The sequence below is a fragment of the Sturnus vulgaris genome, chromosome Z (genome assembly GCF_052056855.1).
Source record: "Sturnus vulgaris isolate bStuVul1 chromosome Z, bStuVul1.hap1, whole genome shotgun sequence".
NCBI classification, from domain to species: Eukaryota; Metazoa; Chordata; class Aves; order Passeriformes; family Sturnidae; genus Sturnus; species Sturnus vulgaris.
In genome coordinates, this window is record NC_142283.1 from 61,331,864 (window position 1) to 61,351,586 (window position 19,723).

At 39.0% G+C, this 19,723-nt stretch overlaps 1 protein-coding gene across 4 annotated transcripts in view; it reads left to right on the top strand.

Moving 5' to 3' along the window:
- The first annotated feature begins 372 nt into the window (after nucleotides 1–372).
- The window catches only part of ADAMTS6 (ADAM metallopeptidase with thrombospondin type 1 motif 6), a 147,764-nt gene continuing 128,413 nt past the window's right edge, over nucleotides 373–19,723 (top strand). The window contains exons 1-4 of one of the 4 annotated variants that reach the window (XM_088156084.1): nucleotides 373–837; nucleotides 5,966–6,334; nucleotides 7,058–7,422; nucleotides 14,744–14,912. In XM_088156084.1, coding sequence (XP_088012210.1) covers nucleotides 6,238–6,334; nucleotides 7,058–7,422; nucleotides 14,744–14,912 — 631 coding nt within the window. In that variant the 5' untranslated portion in view covers nucleotides 373–837; nucleotides 5,966–6,237. Of the gene's footprint in view, nucleotides 838–1,367; nucleotides 1,509–5,965; nucleotides 6,335–7,057; nucleotides 7,423–14,743; nucleotides 14,913–19,723 lie in introns of those variants that run through there. The other 3 variants (XM_088156083.1, XM_014881422.2, XM_088156082.1) reach the window with 3 other exon arrangements.

Consider the following 19,723-nt stretch of genomic DNA (forward strand, 5'->3'; position numbering starts at 1 on the left):
CGGGACGAGCAGGGCGATGGCAGCGGGGGGTCGCCCCACCTCGCCACCCGCCGGCAGCGCCCGTGCCCGGCGCCTGCCGCCGGCACGCCGTGCCTGCGGCCGCGGCTCTCCCGGGCGGGCCAGGCCGGGCTCCCCTCAGGCGGCTCCGGGCGAGGGTCCCACAGCCCCCCCCGGCTCCCGCTCCTGCTCCCCCGGCTGCGCCCCTGCCCCCCCGCCGCCACGTGACGGGCGCGCATGCGCGGCGGCCCGGGGCACATCTGCAGGCTGACGTCAGCGGGCCCCGCGCCGTCCCCCGGGCGAGGCTGCCAAGGCTCCCCCGCTGCCGCCGCGCTCGGCTTGGCCCGGCGCCGGCAGCCAGAGGAGGAGGTCTGGGGCTACTTCAACCAAACTTTCCTGAGTCCTTCCTGCTCTGCCTGCCTCCCCTCTGCTCCCTCTCTCTTTCCCCCCTTTCTGTCTCCCGGTCCCCCCTCCCCCCCCAACTCGGATGATATTCACATGGTATTTTGCACAGAGGAGGCTGCTCAAGAGGAGGGCACCCACCCCCACCCCAATATAAGCCTGTTTTTCCCTCCTTCCTCCTCTCCCCCCCTTTTTTTGTTGGAAAGACAAAATGTGCAGGGTGATAGCTTGGGTGAATTGATGGCATCCTTCCTCCTGCCAAGCCAACCCGTTTTCTAAAAACCCCTTTAGGAAGGCTAGAGAATTTTATTCTGTTGGAGAATATAACCCTGATGGTTGCTTGCACAGAGGGGAAAAGCAGAAAGGAATACGGGAATCGTCCTGTGCAATCTCTATTGTTTGAAACTTACTTTATATCAGAAATTGAAGATGAAAACGGTAAGGAAGATTTCACACTATTCAATGAAACTTTTTGCTTTTCTTGTGTCCCGAATAATGGTGCGTGTAGGGCTTTGGGGAGCGGGGGGAGATTTATATTGCATTAGGCGAGGTGCATTTGGAGTAATTTCAGAGAGAAACCTTGAGATGGGGGAAGGGGGTGAGAGGTTTTTTCAACCGATAAGAGAGGTGATTGATGAAGTATCATCTCGAATAGTGCATTTTAAAAAAGATTTGTTATACTTTGAATACTAAGTCGTTGGTTGAAGCAGAAAAGGAAAAACAAAACCAAACCAAAACCAAACAACAGATGAAAACCAAAGCAGCCCCCAAGCCCCAGCGACAACCCAGGGCTATTCCGGATTGCTGCTGGGGTGAGGAAGCCCCGCTCTCGGCCGTGCCGTGTCCAGCGGTGTCCGCTGCCGCGGTCAGACAAGTGCACACTTTGTACCGGGGCTTGGAGGGTCGGCGCTGCCGCCGTCCCGCAGCGATGCTGGCGGGGATGTCGGGCTCTCGCTGGGCTCATCAGGAAGATGGAAGCGTGTGGTTTTGATTTACTTCGAGCCGCTTGGGATTTGCCAGACTCTTAACCCCGCGGACTCGTGTTTGTCGGTGTATGTCTGTCTCCGCAGTCGCCCAGGGTTCAAAGGGACTTTGTTTGGTGGGAGGAGGTAAGTGGGCTCTCGCTCCCCGGCGATGTGTGTGCGGATTTTGTCTTCGCTACTTTCATTGTTGTACAAGAGAGAAGGGAGAGAGAGGGAAAGAGTCAGACTCTTGTTTTTATTTGGGCTGCCGGTGCAACGCGTTTGGGCCAAACGCCAAGTGTCTGGGTCACACGCGTTTTATCCAAATAGATTCAGCGCTGCTGTCTGGAAATGGGCTGCTGAAAGTTAACTTTAGGATCAGCTCCACCACAGCAACCAGACTCTTCCCTTCAGCCTCTCTAGGGAGGACGGATTTTTTTCTTTTTCCTTCTGATTTTTTTTTGAGGGATGTGCGTCTGGTGACTTCCAATTTTCTTCAGCACCAGTGTTTTTAACTCTGTGTGTGCAGGCGTGTACAGAAAATGTGCGTGTGTGTACGTGTTTAACTGTCTGTGTAGCCATGCATTTTCCTAGCCTGTTGACTTTTCCTTTTGGGGGGGTGGGGGGGTGGGGTGGGTGTTGCTTTTTCGGTAGATGCACTGACAGCTGCCCCCTCGGCACGGCTGGCGGGGGGGTTCATACGGTGGCAGCCCCATCGCACGCCCGGGCCCGCACTGCAGTAATTTTACTCCTCACGCCTCGGCTTCTGGTTAATTCCCGGGGAGGAGGCTTCGATCTTTTCCCTTTGTATGCGTCCCTGTCCCCGCCACTCCCGGCCCCCCTTCCTTTTCACCGAGCTCTTCCCGGCGCGGTCTGCGCGTCGCAGTTCTCGCCTGGGGAAGCTCCCGGGGGCACGGATAATCCCCGGCTTTTGAAGCCCCGCGAAGCTTTTCACGGCCAGCCGCGATACCTGTAATTGAATTTGTGTGATTGATGCCCGTCCTCCCGCCGCCCTCCCCATTTCCTTAGCAACCGCTCGTAGTGCCGGCCGGGCGCACGGCCGCCCCTGCCCGCGCCTCACCGCGGGCTCCCGCCGCCCGCACGGCCCGGCCGCCGAGGGCGGGAAGGCGGCGGGGGCCGAGCCGCCGGGGCCGAGCCGCCGGGGCGGGGGCGTGGAGGACAACCCCCTGTCCCGCCCGCCGGAGCCGCGGGTCGCTTTCCCGATCGTCGGTCTCCTCGACCCCGCCCCGAGGCGTAGCAGCAGTCTGGGCGCTGTGATGCGGCCGTGTGGTGCCGTGTGTTTCCTGGCACCTCGGCCGCTAACGGGAGATGTCGGCACTGCCGCCGCCGAGCGCTCCGGAACCCGTCGGTTCTGCTGTGGATGCCCCTGGTATGGCGGTTGTGTTGGGACATCGGTCTCGGATGCTTCCCTGTCCTAAAACTTAAGCTACCTTCGGGTTAAGTGAAGTGAAGTTGCCCAAGGCACCTTTGTTTAGATGGAGGCTCCCATAGTGACTGCTCTGAGTCGTTTGGCTGGTCGCCTCCTCGTAGTCCACTTTATCACAGAATCATATAGGTTGAAGAGGACCTCTAAGGTCATTGAGTCCAACATACGACCGAACACTACCCTGTCAACTAGACCATCGCATCAAATGCCATGTCCAGGCTTTCCTTAGACACCTCCAGGGATCATGACCACCACCTTTCTGAGCACCCCATGCGATGTCTCATCACCCTTTCTGTGAAGAAATTCTTCCTCGTGTCCAACCTAGACTACCCCTGCTGCAGCATGAGGCTGTGTCTCCTGTCACTTGTTGCCTGGGAGAAGAGACTGACCTCCACCTGGCTACGCTTTCAGACAGTTGTAGAGTACAATAAGGTCATCCCTGAGTCACATTTTCTCCAAGCTAAACACCCCCAGCTCCCTCAGCCGCCTTTTATAAGACTTGTGCTCCAATAACTGGGGCGTTTTTTTCTTCTCATTGAGTGTCGCTGGGTAGGAACCTCATGACACCAGTGACAGGACTGCCAAATTTACCATCAGTGCCTTCACAGAAATGCCAGTGCTGTGCAGCTGTTTTTTCATTGGCATCAGAAAACATCTTGTACTATTGCTTTCCTGTCTGGCAGAGTTCATCATACAGTTAGATGGGATCTGTGGTTTTAGGTGGTGGCTGAGGACATGGAGCCACACCTACGTTTACCAGTGCGTGAATATGTAGTTCACCACATGACACACTAGCAGTTTCTTATTGTAAGCTTAGTGTTGACCAAATTTTGCATCTTAACAACAACCTACAGTGAAAATAGGCTGCCAAAGAAGGTGAAAATAAAACAAAAAGGGTATAGAGTCCAGACTTTGAGGTTCCTACCAAATGTCATACTTAGAGTATTTTGTCTTGAAGTTACCTGACTGTTTTATCATTCACATCCATTACCAGTCTTTGATTGGAAACATTAGTATATCTTCATATGGTCAACTTGTATCTGTGGTCAAACTGGTGATAAATATTTTTGAAGAAGAGGTAAAAAATTCTGCTGAAACTTTCAGTAAGCTTGATATGAAAGGAGATTAGTCTTGTGTGAAGCTTGAAATGGAGGAGACCACTTCAGAGACCGCTGCAAGAACACTAGATGTGAGTGACTGTTTGACACTGTTGACCAATATATATAACCATATATATATATGTGGGCCATTTGTGGGTAAATAATAAATAATAGTACTAAACAATGGCTACTGCTAATTTATGTCCAGTATTCTGAGCTATCTTGCTCCTTAGATATTGCAGTTTCAGGAGATCTTAATGTTAGGATAACTTATTAGCAGTTTAGCAGGCTGAACATGAGCTCCCTGTTAGGATATTTTGGCTAAGTAGAAGCTGTAAGGCAATATTACCTCTATATATGGTGGTAACGAGCCATTACGGGACTACAGTGCCCAGTCTGGTGTCTGCAGATGAAAAGGGATGCTGATGAATTGGAAACGGTTCAGAGAAAAACTGCAGAAGTATTCAGTCATCTGGAAACTGGATTATATGGAGCGAGATAAACCAAATAGGTTGAGCTGCTTACCAGGAAGTGTCCAGAGGTGCTTATATCAGATTATAACTATGCACACAAGGAAAAAAGTGCAGCTCACTAGCAAACAGGGATAAAGCAAGATTCAGTGACAAGAATTTAAAACAATACGTTTTTAGATTAGAAATAAGGCACATTACTTATTGTACTAATGTAGCTAAGAAAGTATGGGTTTAATTATGTATCTTGAAAACTTGCAAAATTCTAAGAACTGTAATTAAATATGAGCTAGGAAATAAAGGTTCTACATAGCCATGCAAACAGAGAGCTTTCTTATTAATATAATTTGAGGCTTTGCCACATGTGAATGGCATCACAAAGTCTTTGTGCTTCCCCAGGAAGAAATACAACTAAGCACAAAGCATGTTTGCAAAGTATCTTTTAGTCTCTTTACAAACATGATTAAATCCTGGGTGTTGTATTGAAAGATTTTTTAAAGGTCAGATTCACCTCATTTGCACGTTAGTAATTAGATGGGTTTCAAATTGGCTAAGACATTATCTAGATATTCATTGTTATGTTGGTAAATAGGATTTGGGTGATGGTGATTTTTTTCTTGAGATTTTATGTTACAGTTCTTTATAAAACCTTCATAAGTAATCCATTTGCTGCAGCTGTATTACCTGTCTGAATGAATGTTGTAAATCATTCCCAGAATTTTAGAAAGGCAGATTTATGTGGTGCATGTGTAAGTGACTCTATGCTTGTGGAAATTGGTTTTTAAACAAGCTTCCCTTCTTAGGTGTTCTGTTTCTCCATTGTCTGCCTCAGTAGAGTTTGTGCACAGGTGTGCTGTGAGTGTTCAAGTGGACTGATGAGTACCAGCTGACACAACACATAGTTTGGTGTCCCATAATACTGGATTGTTAGTTGACTGCATGGATCTTCCATTTAATCCGTGGCTGCAGCTAGAGCTGCTTTTGCTATTGTTGCAATAGTGTTGTAAGTGAAAAAAAAATGACAACAAGTATTTGAAATATTAGAATGGGTATGATGCATAACTTTAGATACTGAAATTTGTTCTTTAATATTCCTAGCATGCAGCATTCCCATTTAAGTGAATGGGAATTCTGCCTGCATAAGCAGAAACCTGGCCTGAGTAATAACAAAATACATGATTCAGAAAGATCAGATAACTGTACTCTGGATTCCTTCCCAGTTTCTTCCTTTATCTACCAATATATTGAGATGTGTTATTAACAGTTGAAATCAATAAGTGTATAGCATTGATTATAGATGGAAAAAGTCTGAACTCGATATATGAGCTACAAGAAACACTAAATAGGTGTAAGAATTCACGAAAATAACATGAAATTGATAAGTGCATCATAAGCTGTATGGATCTGCTTTTCAAGGCTAATTGTAACTCTTTTTCTGTTTTTTTCTTTTTGTGAGACTGTGACCTTGGATGTGACCATAAAATTGATACTGAATATTATTTCAAAATACTGCCCTGTGCTTAGTATTTTACAGCACAGATCTGTTTAAATAGAATTTGCCTTGACTCATATTCTTCTGTTTTTCAGGAAAAGAAATGGAGCAAGTTCAGTAACTATCCAATTTAACATCTGTCTCATATCTTAAGGAATCTTACAAAAACTTGCTTTGAATTGAGAAAATGACTGCAGCTATAGAAGAAAGTACCTGTCCAGAAAGTGGAACATCCTATAGTTAATTTAAAAGTAGTATAAAATAAATGTACCTGTTATGGTGCGATTCTGGAGTGAAGCTAACTTTGTAGCACACAGGTAGCTCTCCAAGGAGAAAGAAAAAAGAACTTTCTGTTTTTTTCTAAATTATGGAAATTTTTTGGAAGACGTGGACATGGATTTTGAGCCTAGTCATGGTTTCATCGGAATTTCACAGTAAAAACAGGCTTTCATACAGTTCTCAAGGTAGGGGTCTGATCTCTATAGCTGGCAAGGAGCATGTATTTTTGCATTGTATTTGTGTAATATTTTCTAAACCATGTTTATATAATTCATGAGCTCATCTGGGCTCTGCTCGTAGTTTTATCATGATTAATTGTCATGCAGATTAAATTTCCTTGTTCTAATTTTTCTCTGTCTACTTTTAACTGTAGGAAAGCCTTGCAAATTAAATCTCGTAAAACATACTTGATAATATTTGAGAGACTTGCCATGATAAAATTAACATGCTTTTAGACTAGGAAGTAAGAATCTAATCTTGTTTTTACAATATAATCCTTTTCATTACTACTGTTTGTATTCTTGCAAGTGGATTTTGTAGCTTTTGTCTTTGAATGATATCACTGGGAAAAATATGCCCTTCTTAAGTTAGCCCAAATTATTTACATATTTTTGCTAAACAGGAAAAGATAGGTATCAGAAAGCTTCCATATTTCCAGTGATAAGCAAATTAATAGGAACTCAAACACATTTTTTTGATTTACAAAGAAAGAAAATAATGTTTTGTTTTATTTTACTTTGTAAAGTGCTGCATCGTGCATTTACCTGAAGGTGACTTTTACTAATGAGAGTGATGAAATTTACCCAAAAATGGTCTATGTTTATGCTACTACTTGTTGTTTCCTATTATATTTTCTTCTCTTCTATGACCACTCCCTGGACTGTCTTACCTTGTGATTGATTACAAAGAGGAATTCCTGTCTTACCTTGAACACTACCAGCTAACAATCCCAATAAGGGTTGATCAAAATGGAGCCTTCCTCAGCTTTACTGTGAAAAATCCTAAACCCTCAAGAAGGAGGAGGAGCACAGACCCTTATGATCAAGAACTGGCCGCATCTAAATTATATTTTAAACTTTCTGCCTATGGCAAGCACTTTCATTTAAACCTGACTCTCAACACAGATTTGGTGTCCAGACATTTTACAGTAGAGTACTGGGGGAAAGATGGACCACAATGGAAGCATGGTTTCTTAGACCACTGTCATTACACAGGATATTTGCAAGACCAACATAGCACAACTAAAGTGGCGTTAAGCAACTGCAATGGTCTGGTAAGTCCATATTACATATTATAGTATAATAGTGTGCTTGTCCCTTTTTAAAGTACAGAAGAAGAATTAAATTGGCATATCTTTCAGTTTTTTGAGTCCCTGTGGGAAGCAAGTAGATAGGGAAGAAAACCCCTAAAACTTGATCTAGGTCCTGGGGAAAAGTAGGTGTCAGTTTTCCAAGTTTAATGTAAGTACTGAGACTCAGTTCTGTAGTCTTCTAGCAGGCAGCCTCTTTAGTGTTTATAATGTCTGCTCTAGGGTTGCAGGATTAGGTCTGTGCTGAGATCTTTACAGTTATAAGACCCTTCCAAGCTCAAGGAGCAGGGAGGAGGAAACTGTGTATCCTCCAGCACACTGAATCTCCACAGAGATATGTTGATTGGACTCAACACCCACTGTCTTTGAGTATTTGGGTTTAAAAACTAAGTAAATAAGAGGAATTGCTTGGTGTAGACATCATCATTGCTATAAATTCAAAACATGAAAAGTCTTTAGCAAGTAACAACATCAGAAAGTAATTATATAACTTTTTTTGCCAGAAAGACTTTGTTTACAAATTGTAAACTTTTGTATTTAGAAGTTGAATTAGAAGTTCTTACCTGATGTATTCTCATTTCTTCTCTTACTGGTGATCTTTTGATCATGTGACAGAAGTACATGCACAGTAAAAGAAATTAGAAAATGAATGCAAAAAAGTTAAAACACAGCCTATTGAGTAACAAAATACTAAAATAGAAAGGCATGACTATGAAGCATTAAATCGAGAGCCAGTGTTTTCTGTAGTAAAAATATACATATATATTATGGTTTCTCATTCTGGTTTTTGTTATGGTAGAATGCTGGTCGATCTTCTTGTTAGGAATAGGCTGATCTAACTAATTGCTAAGTTAAAAAAAAAGATTATGCAGACTTGCTGAACAAATTCTCTTTTGTCCTTGGAAGCGATATTGAATAATTCTTCTTGGGATGTTACTTTCAAAAAAAAGCAAGCTGTTTCAGACCTAGATAGGTTGCTTTACATCCAGCTACTTGTGATATGCCTGATACAGTTTAGTTTAACATTTCAGAGTGTTCCTGAGGAAAAATATTAAAGGGAGTTTCTAGTGCTAAGTGGACACTTTAAAAAAAATGGAGCTAAAATGATGTTCCATTGAGTATGGTATTACTATTTGGTTCATGTAGACTTACAGCAAATAAGTCTGAATTTAGTACCATTTTCACTTTGATTGCAGTTTCCATGTAATAGCTTTTTTTTTTCCTCATCACAATTATTTAGACTTCAAAGCTACTACACTCCATCTTTGCTTGAGTTCTTTTCAGCTAAAAATATGATGGAGACAAAGTTCCTTCTTTCAGGATTCATTTCTTTAAAAGAGCCTGCATGCCTCTTTATGCTTATTTCTGCATGCTAAATGATGCACTGGCTAGTTGGTCCCCTTGGAGACTGCAGTAGGTGCCATCGTGATCCCGTTTCAGTTCCTCTTTGACCTTGGCTAAGGGAGCCAGCAGCTCCTGCCCTTGCCCTAGCTGACTCTTGTTTTCCTTTCATGCTAGGAAAATAAAGGTGGGATGAAGCACTGAACAACCTGTATTTTCCTATTGTCTTCGCCCATCTGTTGCTCCTTATAGCACTTCTTTTCTTCTAAAAAGCATGGATGATGTCATGAGGAAGCAGATTTTTTTTTTCTTCTATGCCCAACATCCTGAGGTGACATTTAGCGTGTTTTCCCTTTGCCCTCAGGCTGTCCATTTTGCTGGAGTGAAGTTGCCTGTGGTTCTAGGTGTCAGTATGTTAAATTTGTAAGTTAACTTTGATGTAGAGTGCTTCCCAGTTAAATCATCATCTTCAGTGGCTGTGGTTGTTGTCAGTTCTTATGTGTGCCTTTCAGGTGTTAAGGCAGCCTTAATTTAGTCTTTGGGCACACAAGACTTTCTTTATGGTCATGCCTCTTTACTTGGGACTTCACATATCGGGTGTGTGCTGCATCTCTTGGGAAGATTTGGTCACAAGCATGTGAGGCTCCTGTGTTGCTCCAGACACATCAGCAGGGTGACACATGGCTCTGTCTCAGAGGCATGAATCCTGCAGATGGGGCAGCAGTAGTCTTGACTTGATACCATCCTCTACTATACAGAAATTCTTCTGCCATCCAGCGTTGGCAGTGCCTTCCAGATCAGCACGTATGGGAGTTACCACTCCAGTCAGATAAATGCATCACAAAGTTATTTTCAAATGATAATTCCTACTGATGAATGTTCTGTTATGCAGCTGCTGGTTAGAACATGTTTAGCAAAGCAATTGGCAGTGAATATTGAAGACAATATTGTGTTAGAGTTAGCAGTAGCTCAGAATGCATCGTACTTAAGGCATTTATTGTATTTTCCAGTTTGATTGCTGGTCTGTGACTGCCAATCATATTCTAATAGTCCTTGATTAACATCTATATTAAAGCCAGTCATTGTAAGTTTAACTCTGAAGCAGGTAGTAAGTTATATTTAATAGTGAATGTTGCTCACAAACAAAAGGTATGCAATATATTTACTCCAGTTGTCCTTTGGCAAATAGGTCAAATTTCTTCCCCTTATTGAACATCTTGAATTATTCTTATTAGTTATTCAGAGTGGTTATGTGAGAACATGATTTAAATAAGATATATAGTATGACTTTGAAGAACACTTGTATTGAGATAAATGTAAGGAGGGCTTTCTCTCAGTTTCATTCTAATAAAAGTGACAGGCAGTCAGTTGCTTGTTTCAGCCTCTCCCTCTATATTTCTCATTACCAAGTGCCCTAGAATTATAGACTGCTACTTACTGAAGTTTCAGTCCAGCAGTTTCCATCTGATTATGCTATGAATTGTCTGAAGTTGTGAGGAAAGCTCTATAATCCAGTGAGCATTCATGTGAGGAAATTGAAGGCCTTGTCTGCAGGCTTGCTGGCTTCCAAACTCATGTTTACTGTAGTGGATGCTACCCTTGTGGATGGATTGCAGGTTTGGCTGTATCATGAAAGAACCAACAATGAGCAGCATTTTAGGGCCTTTGGATGTTGGGTACAAGGCAGCCAGGCGGAGGCATTTTCTAAGCTATTTTATACTGAAGGATAGAAAGTAAATGATGGTATACTAGCTGGAGAAGAACTTCACCTCAGGGTAGTGGGTTCGACTGACTCTGAGAGGAGCAGATATCAGAGAAGTTCTGGAGCTTTCAGTAATGGAATCAACCAAAACCCAAATTTTGCATTCTGACTCACCTTTGTCCTCTACTGGGTGTCAAAGCTCTTAACGGAGTGCTCAAACAAGTTTTGCATGGTAGCAAATTTTGTAATTTTGGGCTGAAAAGGTCTGTAGTAAGAACTATTTTGAGGCTACTGTGGTCCCAAGTAAACGGTTAATGTAAAACGTGCAGTATTCCCATATATGTGAAGTTCATGCATGGCATAATGTTTGTGCTGGACAGCACAGTTATCTCCATCCAAACAGAAATGATAAAGAAAGCACAGGTATGTTACTCTGGCTTAGGAGCATGAGTTTATTTTTTCAGTGGGGAATTATTTTGCTGGAAGACTTAATGTTTGCTTCATGTATCCCTAAATACATACATTTATAAATTACGAATATTTTTCTTAAGTGTTAGCTCATTTCAAAGCCAATTTTACTCTAAAGAATGCATCTACTTTTATAGATCATAATTTACATATGCTTTTGCATTTTTGACTGTATGTGAAATTATTGTATATCAGTGTCCTTGGGACTATCTTTGATGCTAATATGTTTTTGCAGTATGAGATTAGTATTCAGAAAATTAAATACAAGCTGTCCCTATCTTAGTTTTAAGGTTTTAAGTTATTAGATTCCATGATGTGCTGTCTCAGGCCAGATCTCTACTGTTTTATCTTTGAGAGCACAGTAAGATAATGCAGTCTTTTTCCTCGGTCATAAAACCATGGTGAATAGCCAGCTGTTGACGTACTGAACAACACTGACTTGTTTTCAGAAGTTTCCATTACTAGTACTTTATATTAAAAATTGATAAAGCATAAGGCCTAAAAAGATTCAAGGCGTGGAAAAATTGTCAAACTATAGTGCTGTGTGGAAAAGGCATGTGCTTACTTGTCCCCCATAATTCCATTTGCTTTTGCAGCTGATGGATGTCCCCCATCTGAAGGAGGTTAAGGCCCTGGCTGGACAGCCTGACAGAAAAAGATTCTTTTTCACAAATTCAGGGGAACTCCATGTGGACTCACAGATTTGTCTGAGCATGTCAAACTGCTGGAACCAGACCTTGTATATGTTAGCATGAGTTGGCAGTCTGTAGTGGGATTGGATAACACAGGACCTCAAACAATCTGTTTTAGATAATAATCTTGGGAATGTTCCTTGTAGTAACATACTTGGTGCATTCAGCTTGTTTCTTATATCCATGGTATTATGTCAAAACCTTTTCTGGTCATTCTTATGTCTTAATGATATTTCTGATGCTTTCGAGCAGAAGTTTAATTTATGAACTGTTAAAATATAATAGCAATACTTAAAAAGAAAATAAAAATTAATTCATTTTAATGCTTTAAGTGAGCATTATTTCAAACTGCTTTTCCAACTGAAGGGTTTTTTTTCCTCAAATAGTGGATTATAAATCAAAGCTAGTGTTTAGAATGTTGGTTTGGATATAATAATGTACTACCCCTATGTATTGCTGAATACATAAACAATGCAAGTATCTCTAGCAGCATGCATTTTTGAAACTTAGAATATATGCTGGCCATCACCAAGGTACTTTTTAGTTGCAGAATTTAGAGTGCTTCTTAAAAAATCAGAGATTTCCCTGTTGATTCACTGTGATTCAATTATCATCAATTAGCATCAATTTAGCACTGGAAGAACAATTTTGTTTGCAAGCAAAAATACTGTTAGGCTTAAAATGGTATACCTATGCCAAGCTTATGGAAAGGGCATATGTAGGGTCAGTGTGTTTCCAGTGCTTATTGAATCACTTGCCTGACTGCAGCGACTGACCACACATATGTTTTCACTACCTGCTTGTAGATCGATGTTAAAATTTATGTGCAGTTCCTTAACTAAATGTCTTATTAAATTAAAATGTCTTTTCTTAAACACCATAGCATTTAGGCAAATGAGATCAGATATCAGCTAGGCCTTGGAAAAAGTACTGATGCTCTCCTTACTGTTTCACTGCTGGTACCTGAAGGAAGTGTGACCACTGTTTTCAGATATTCTTTAGTTATTTGCAGGAGCAAATATGCAATTTGTATAGAGAATTAGTGCTGCAATTAAGTGTTTATGGTGTTTGAATTTACTTAATTCCGCTGAGGTAATCTCACCATTTGTAATTACCAGTTTCAGTACCTGACATAATTATCTCATTATGCTTAGACTTGCTAACATGGCTGGGCTTGAGTACAGACAGGAAGGATGTATGGTCTGGAGGAATTTAAATTAGGATGCTCTCTGTCTCAGAGACAGTGCCACAGATTGGATGGTACAGTACCTCTGTCTCCTCAGGCTTGGCATGGAGCAGACAGCCTGATGGTGTTGGCCAGAACGACTCTGCAGGACTCTCTTCCTGTGGGAACATAATACCAGAGCTTACAATGGCTCAGGATTCGCTTGAACCCAGATGTCTGACATTCAGACTGGATGCAGTCCAAATTGTCAAGGTTCTTTCTGCACATCTGGCAAACCCAGTTACAATTTGGTTTATATTTTCAATACTATATAAGCAGCAGTATACCAGTAAATGATTTATTTTCTAGTAAAATCTTAGACTTCAAGTAACAAGAAGTCATTGTAAGAGGAATTTGATACTGGCATCTTCCAGGTGAATTTAGACCCTGATACTACCTTGTGAGTTAATAACTGAGTTACTAACAAAAAATACTACTAAAGAGGAACACTTATTTTTGCATTCACAATGTAAGGAATGAGTAATTGAAAGCTACAGTCTGTTCATATGTATATTTTCACAATTTATAATGGAGTTCTATTGGGAAAACACTTGTTTCTGATGTATTACATGGGAATTTTTGTTTTGTAAGCTTTATATTGTTGTTTCAGAAGTGAAGAGCAGTGGGCATTTTATGTACAAAACAGTAGCTGGATGAGAGCTTTGACCAAGGATACAAGGACAAGCTCTGATCTTTGAAAACAGCTTTTTGATTTTTAGAGCAGATATGGAGCAAATGGTTTTATGGCTGATCATAGAAGTCTTAAAAAAAGATTCATGTGTAGTATTTGTTTTACTGATAAAAGGTGTGGTAGAAATTTCTGATTTATCAAGTCAGGATATGAATGTAGAAGTTCCTGCTTCCTGGCTTCTGTCTGATGAATAACTCTTCCCTGTGTAGAAAGTTTATACATTCATAATTTTCTACATGTGGGTATCAGAATTTTTTATTTAGCAAACTGGTGTAGAAGTCTGTCAGGGCTTATGCCCCAATATTTCTATATCTGAAAGGATCCAAACCTGGATTTTCTGCTAAAGTTCAGTTTTAATTGCTGAAGGTTCAGGAAATTGCATAGTTGGCCTGAAATCTCCCCTTTCTTCCATAAACCACTTCCTGTTTGGAAGAAGCTGAGTTCACAAATGTGAAAATTATGAGAATAGAATATCTACTATTCTGCACTGCAGTATGAGGGGAAAATATATTCATTTGTTATGGAGAATGAGGTCTGAAATAACTCTTATTTGCTATATTTGTGGCCAGAGTTTTTATGGAATAAATGCTTTGTAGACAGTGTAGCAAGTTAATATAAATAATTTGATTTCTATTAACTAGTTCAGATTTGTGATTCTGTTTGGATGTAAAATAAAAGTGGTTTCTTTGAATATGTGTTCTAAAATTAATCCTTCCTGGTGTTTGTCTTTGATGAAGTATTTGGCTTTAAGCATCTAGCAGTGTGGCATCACAGGGGAATATTGGATTTGCCATTAGAGCATGGCCATTTTGGCTTGGTGTAATTTTTAATGGATATGAATCATGTAGTTTCAGAACATCCCTGAAGAGTTTATTTGTAATATTCTGATAATACCTCTTACTTTTTAAACTGTATCTACCAAGAAGAAAGTGAAAGTACCTTAGAAATAGGACAATGATAGTTTTATTTTTTCTCACTGTATTGTTTATAGGCACCTACCCTGCTCATACTGAAATCAGCAGGGGAGGGCTGGCTCATGCACTGTTTTGTGTGTTAGCTTCTAGATGTGGATTTCTTCAGAGAGAATGTATTTTAAAGTTAAACTTTGTGATAGTAGTTCCATATTGTCTATTGTAAGTTTTTGTTTTCTTATTTGCTTCTTTAAGCATGGAGTCATTGCTACAGAAGAGGATGAGTATTTTATTGAGCCTTTAAGAAATATAACAGAAGATTCTAGTAACTATAGTTACAAGAATGGTCATCCTCATGTTATATACAAAAAATCTACCATGCACCAGCAACACCTCTATGATCACAGTCACTGTGGAGTCTCAGGTAAACAAGAATGAGTGTCATTCCTCTTAAAAAATGATAACTTGAGATGTATTTTAAGATCTTGCTTGTTTCACATTTAAGACATAGTGGAGAAGACATATGAGAATTCTCCTTCTGGGTGAGGTAATGTCTTGTTGAAAAGTAGTTTTGATTTTTCTTTTTTTTTTCAGATTCAGATTGAGAATATAGTGTATTTCAAAAACTAAGACAGCAGGAGTAAGTCTTGTTTTATGCCTATGTTTTGTACAGTGGTAGAAATGAGAACAGGCTTCCTCAAAATGTGTATAAATGTACTTCATATCCCAACAGGAAAGCATGATTGAATATTACAACTCAATGTTTAGTATATGTTCCATCTCATTTGAAGAAACTTGATATGCAATAAATATGTCAGCATTATGATTATCAATACATTTGTAGCTGAGTCCACATCTTTCTTGCTTACAGAGGTTCATAGTATTTTGGTACTGGTTTTTGGTCAAGTTGGTTGACTTTATTCCATTATAGTAAAATATGTGATTTACATGTGCCTTATGGGCAGGGTTATATAATTTTGATGGAGAGATATTTTCTTTGTAAAGTAGTTTTAACTTCTGCAGATACACATTCCAAGCACTCTGACATAAGCCTTGATTAAACTGAAAACTAGCTTCTTGAAGACAGTGTGGAGTAAATCTGACAATTTCTTTCAGAGCACAAAAGTAATTTTTTAACATGCTAGAAAAATGTTCTAACCTTGTTAATTGTTGCTATTTGAGTCATAGCTTATTCTTAAAAGTTCAGTCCTAGGCAATTGTATTCAGTGCATGGGGCAGACTGACAATAATCATAAAATAAAATAGTATCACTGTTCATTGATGTAATTTATTTTAGCTTCTTCTAGAGTTTATAATGTTTAGTGGCACCAGCTGTCAAGCTCATAGCACAAATTGTCTGCAAGTTCCCATTCTTGGGAGATAGCTTTTTCTTGAGTGTTTCAGTTAATTGTGTTTATGGAATTATTATGAAAAAAGACTTCATGTATGTAACTTCTGTTTTAGTTTGAGAGCATTATTCAATAGACGTGCTTCTAATATTGCAAAACAAGTCCCTTAAATGTTACTGCCTGCTAACTGTTTGTAAAATAAGGCAACTAGTACATGTTCATTTTGCTGGGAGAGTTGTCACTTAAGCCTCTTGAAATAAGTGGAAGGTTTTGAAATGTAGGAACATGCAATTTTTACCATTATTATATCCTTAAAAAAGAAAGGATATTGGCCTCTCTTGGATCTAGTCTTCTAGAGTAATGCTTAGAAGCCATTCTCCTCAAAGCCATGAAGCAGAGGCAGCTGCTTTTGTCAGATTGTGTTCTGTTATTCTGGTGGTATCTGTCGCAGGTTCATTAGAGCTGTACATCTTGCATGCATTTTTTGTAAAACATGGTATAATATTTAGCATTTGTTACTTTGTATAATTAATGATGCCTTTGTTTTGGAAGCCCCTGTGCACTCACTGAATTTTCATAGCCCAAAATTCTTAATTATTGAAGTACTAAAGCACTGCTTTTTACAAGCCTGAGATTATTATGATGCTCATTCGTCTCAGTTTCTCCTTTTCCTATTTTACTGTATACTATTTCCACTCCATTAAAATGTCTAAAAAAATTTACTCTGCCAAGACTGCCAGGTCTTGGTTTTCCAGATGACATTCTGTTTTACCCTCATGGGTACTTAAGCCTTTTAAACTAATTTTCTGAGCACTGTTGCAGCCTCATCTTAAAGGGAAATAGCATACAAAACATCCTGAAATACTTGAAAAAAACCAGCTAAAATGTAAAGTTAAATATTAACTTTCAGTTTTGCAGCTTTCACACCCAAGGATTAAAGCTAGGTATTCAGTGATGTTTAGGAAATTTGACTGTTTTTTTAAGTTTTGAACAGTCCAATTTTGTGTTTTAAAATGCAATTGTAACAAAGCTATAACTACCTTTTGGCAGTATATGATTTATTTTGTCTGGAGACTGATTTTAACTTTACCTTCAGAACAGTTTTCCTAATATTATATGAGAGAGGAATCTGCTTGAGTAACTGTGCCACTATTCAATGTTTGTCAAGTTTCCTCTACTATAACCTAATTTATTTTGTACCTGTTCTCCATCAGGGGAATGGTCAGGATTTTAAAGTGTTGACAGAGACAAGGGGAGTGTAGTTTCTGACCTTTCTGAGAAAAATTGCAATAATAGAATAGAAAGAGGAATTTGGTGAAAGCGTGATCAGAATTGACTGAGATGATTAAGTGATGGGCTGCTTCATCAATGGTAGAATTATGGTAGCTAATACAAGAGGAGAATTGGAGAGGCCTGGAGAATCAGATGAGAGCACAGGACAGATTTCCCTAATTTAAATTCAATTTTAAGCATTTTAACCTAAAACATCCAAAATATAAAACGTTGAATATGTGTCTCATGTATGTCACCAATTAATTATGTTTTATTAAATGCAGCTGAAATCACTAAGGCCTTGATAAGAAGTTTCCACTGCAAAATTCCAATTGTTTCAATGAAGTTTGAGACTATTGAATTATCTTGCAAAATGCTGTATTTGAGTAGGATTTAGAAACAACAAAAAACTGACGTTCGAAAGCTGCAGAGTGGCAGATTATTTCTGAATAGCTACTATTTTTTGATTTATGTAGTGATTCCAGTCGTGTCAGACTTTACAGTTGGTGTATTTTAAAGTAGAATAGAAGATGCTAGATGCATGAAATGAAATAATGGTGCTAAAATATTTAGAAAAAAACAGCATAATGTTTCGCTTCAAAATATCATCATCTAACATAAGAAGTTTGCTATTGCATTTTGAGATACTTTTCTTCTTTCTCTCTACCTTGACCACCACCCAATATCAATTTCGCACTTCTGCAATGATTATTTTGGGGTCAATTATAGTATTTTTCTGTGGTTTTTTTTTCTTTATTTTTCCTTTTTATTTTTGCCCTTTTTTTACTCCCTGATAACTATGTTCAATGTTAATGGAATTTAATTTTTTCTTTTTAATTTATGAATATGGTGAAAGAATGATGTAAGTTGCCACATAACATTTTCGTTAAATAAATTGTAGATCTTTATTAACTGATATATTTTAGCATTTAAATAATTTAGTCACCATTATTTAATTTTTTTTCTTAAAGAAAAGCAGCATAAGCATTGATACATCCTGGAGTGCTAGGATTTTTTTCAGCTTTCTCATTACTTTGAGATCAGCTGAAGCCTAAATTTCTCATCTGATAAGAAAATGAGAAATGGTTGTTCTTGTGGAGTCTTCTGAGTCCTTTGTTTGAAAGATAGTATGAAAATGATTCAAAAATAATCTTTTTTTCCTCTGAAAGTTTTATGCTTTAAAGCAGAAGTTTTTAAATGCTTAGAATAATTTGCAATTTGTGTGAATTAATGAATTAATGTGGAAACAGTACTGCCTTTCTAGCACACCAAGAGCATCACAAACCATCAGCATTTGTTATTTGAAAAAGAATGTATTTTTAGAAAATTTAGTACAGTAGCTGTCAGAGAAAATTCCAGACATTCCTAAGACACTGTTTAAGTGAGATTAAAATCTTTGAACAATTCAAGCAACTTTGAATTTTCTCCAATAGAGGTGAAAAATAGGAGAAAGCTTAGTAGTTATAGAATCCAAACCAGGCTTTAATACCTGTACAGGGCTTTTTAAGAATGGATTATACCCATTGCAGAATGAGGACAATTTTGTTATTGGTGTTTTTATAACTACCAGGTTTATTTAAATTTTTTTGACTTTTCTAAAATATGCGCCTTTTAGAGCCAATACTGTAGCCTCAAAAATTGTGAAACACTGCAACAGTGGGACTGCTGAAGGTTTGTATTCCTGGTTTTGACCTACATACATTCTTTGTGGTGTAGTTTTTCTCTTTGAAATCAGTGTGCTTAGCTGACTTGCCTAAAGCATTTTTTTTTAATGGTTCTATCTCTACATCCTTAGCTGACCTTGTTTTAGTAGAAGTAATGATGCATCTCAGAAATTGTTCACTTGAGCAGTCCTGTTCAGACAGCTATAAATGTATCTGTTAACGTTCTTGTGCTCATCTATAAATACCAAGAATAACTTTGATATTTTGAAATCCTAATTAGATAAAACCAGACTAACAATACACTTTGATAAACTTCAGCTCGAGATCTGTGTTGGCCCTTGTGGAAAAGGGATATGTGATACACACTAAAAAAGCCCAAGAATTGAATCCAACCTTTCCTTCCTTTGTAGAGAAGGATGGATTTGATTTTGGCCTGAGGACAGGAATTAGAATTGAATGCCGTCTTGTAATGTTTGTTTTGCCAATAATTGCAGCTCTTTGGATTTTTAATAATTTATCTCTTGCACACATGAAATATTTTCCTGTATTTTTGCCTGAAAGGAAAAAAAGGATCAACATATTTGAATTGAAATTTGTGTTGAAATAACTATAGCAATTATCCCATGTCAGACCATTTAAAACGTTCTATTACAGTTAAATCACAGGGTAGATAAAATGCAATATGTTAACTTTCTAAAGAGAAAATGGATTCATTTTATGCCTGTAAACCTAATTGCCTAAAAATTACAGACTTTTGCAGGAGGGAAAAAGCTTTTTAGTGTTTTAAGAGCATGTTTAATTCCTTAGTAAATTTTGATAACTTTTACATTAATTTTGAATTTTTGGTTTCTAGTATTTTTTTTTCCCAGATGTTACAGCTGTCATGTTCTTATTCTTAAAATTCTGATGTGTTCTTGTGGTTAATTATAACTAATCTTTAATAGTAACAT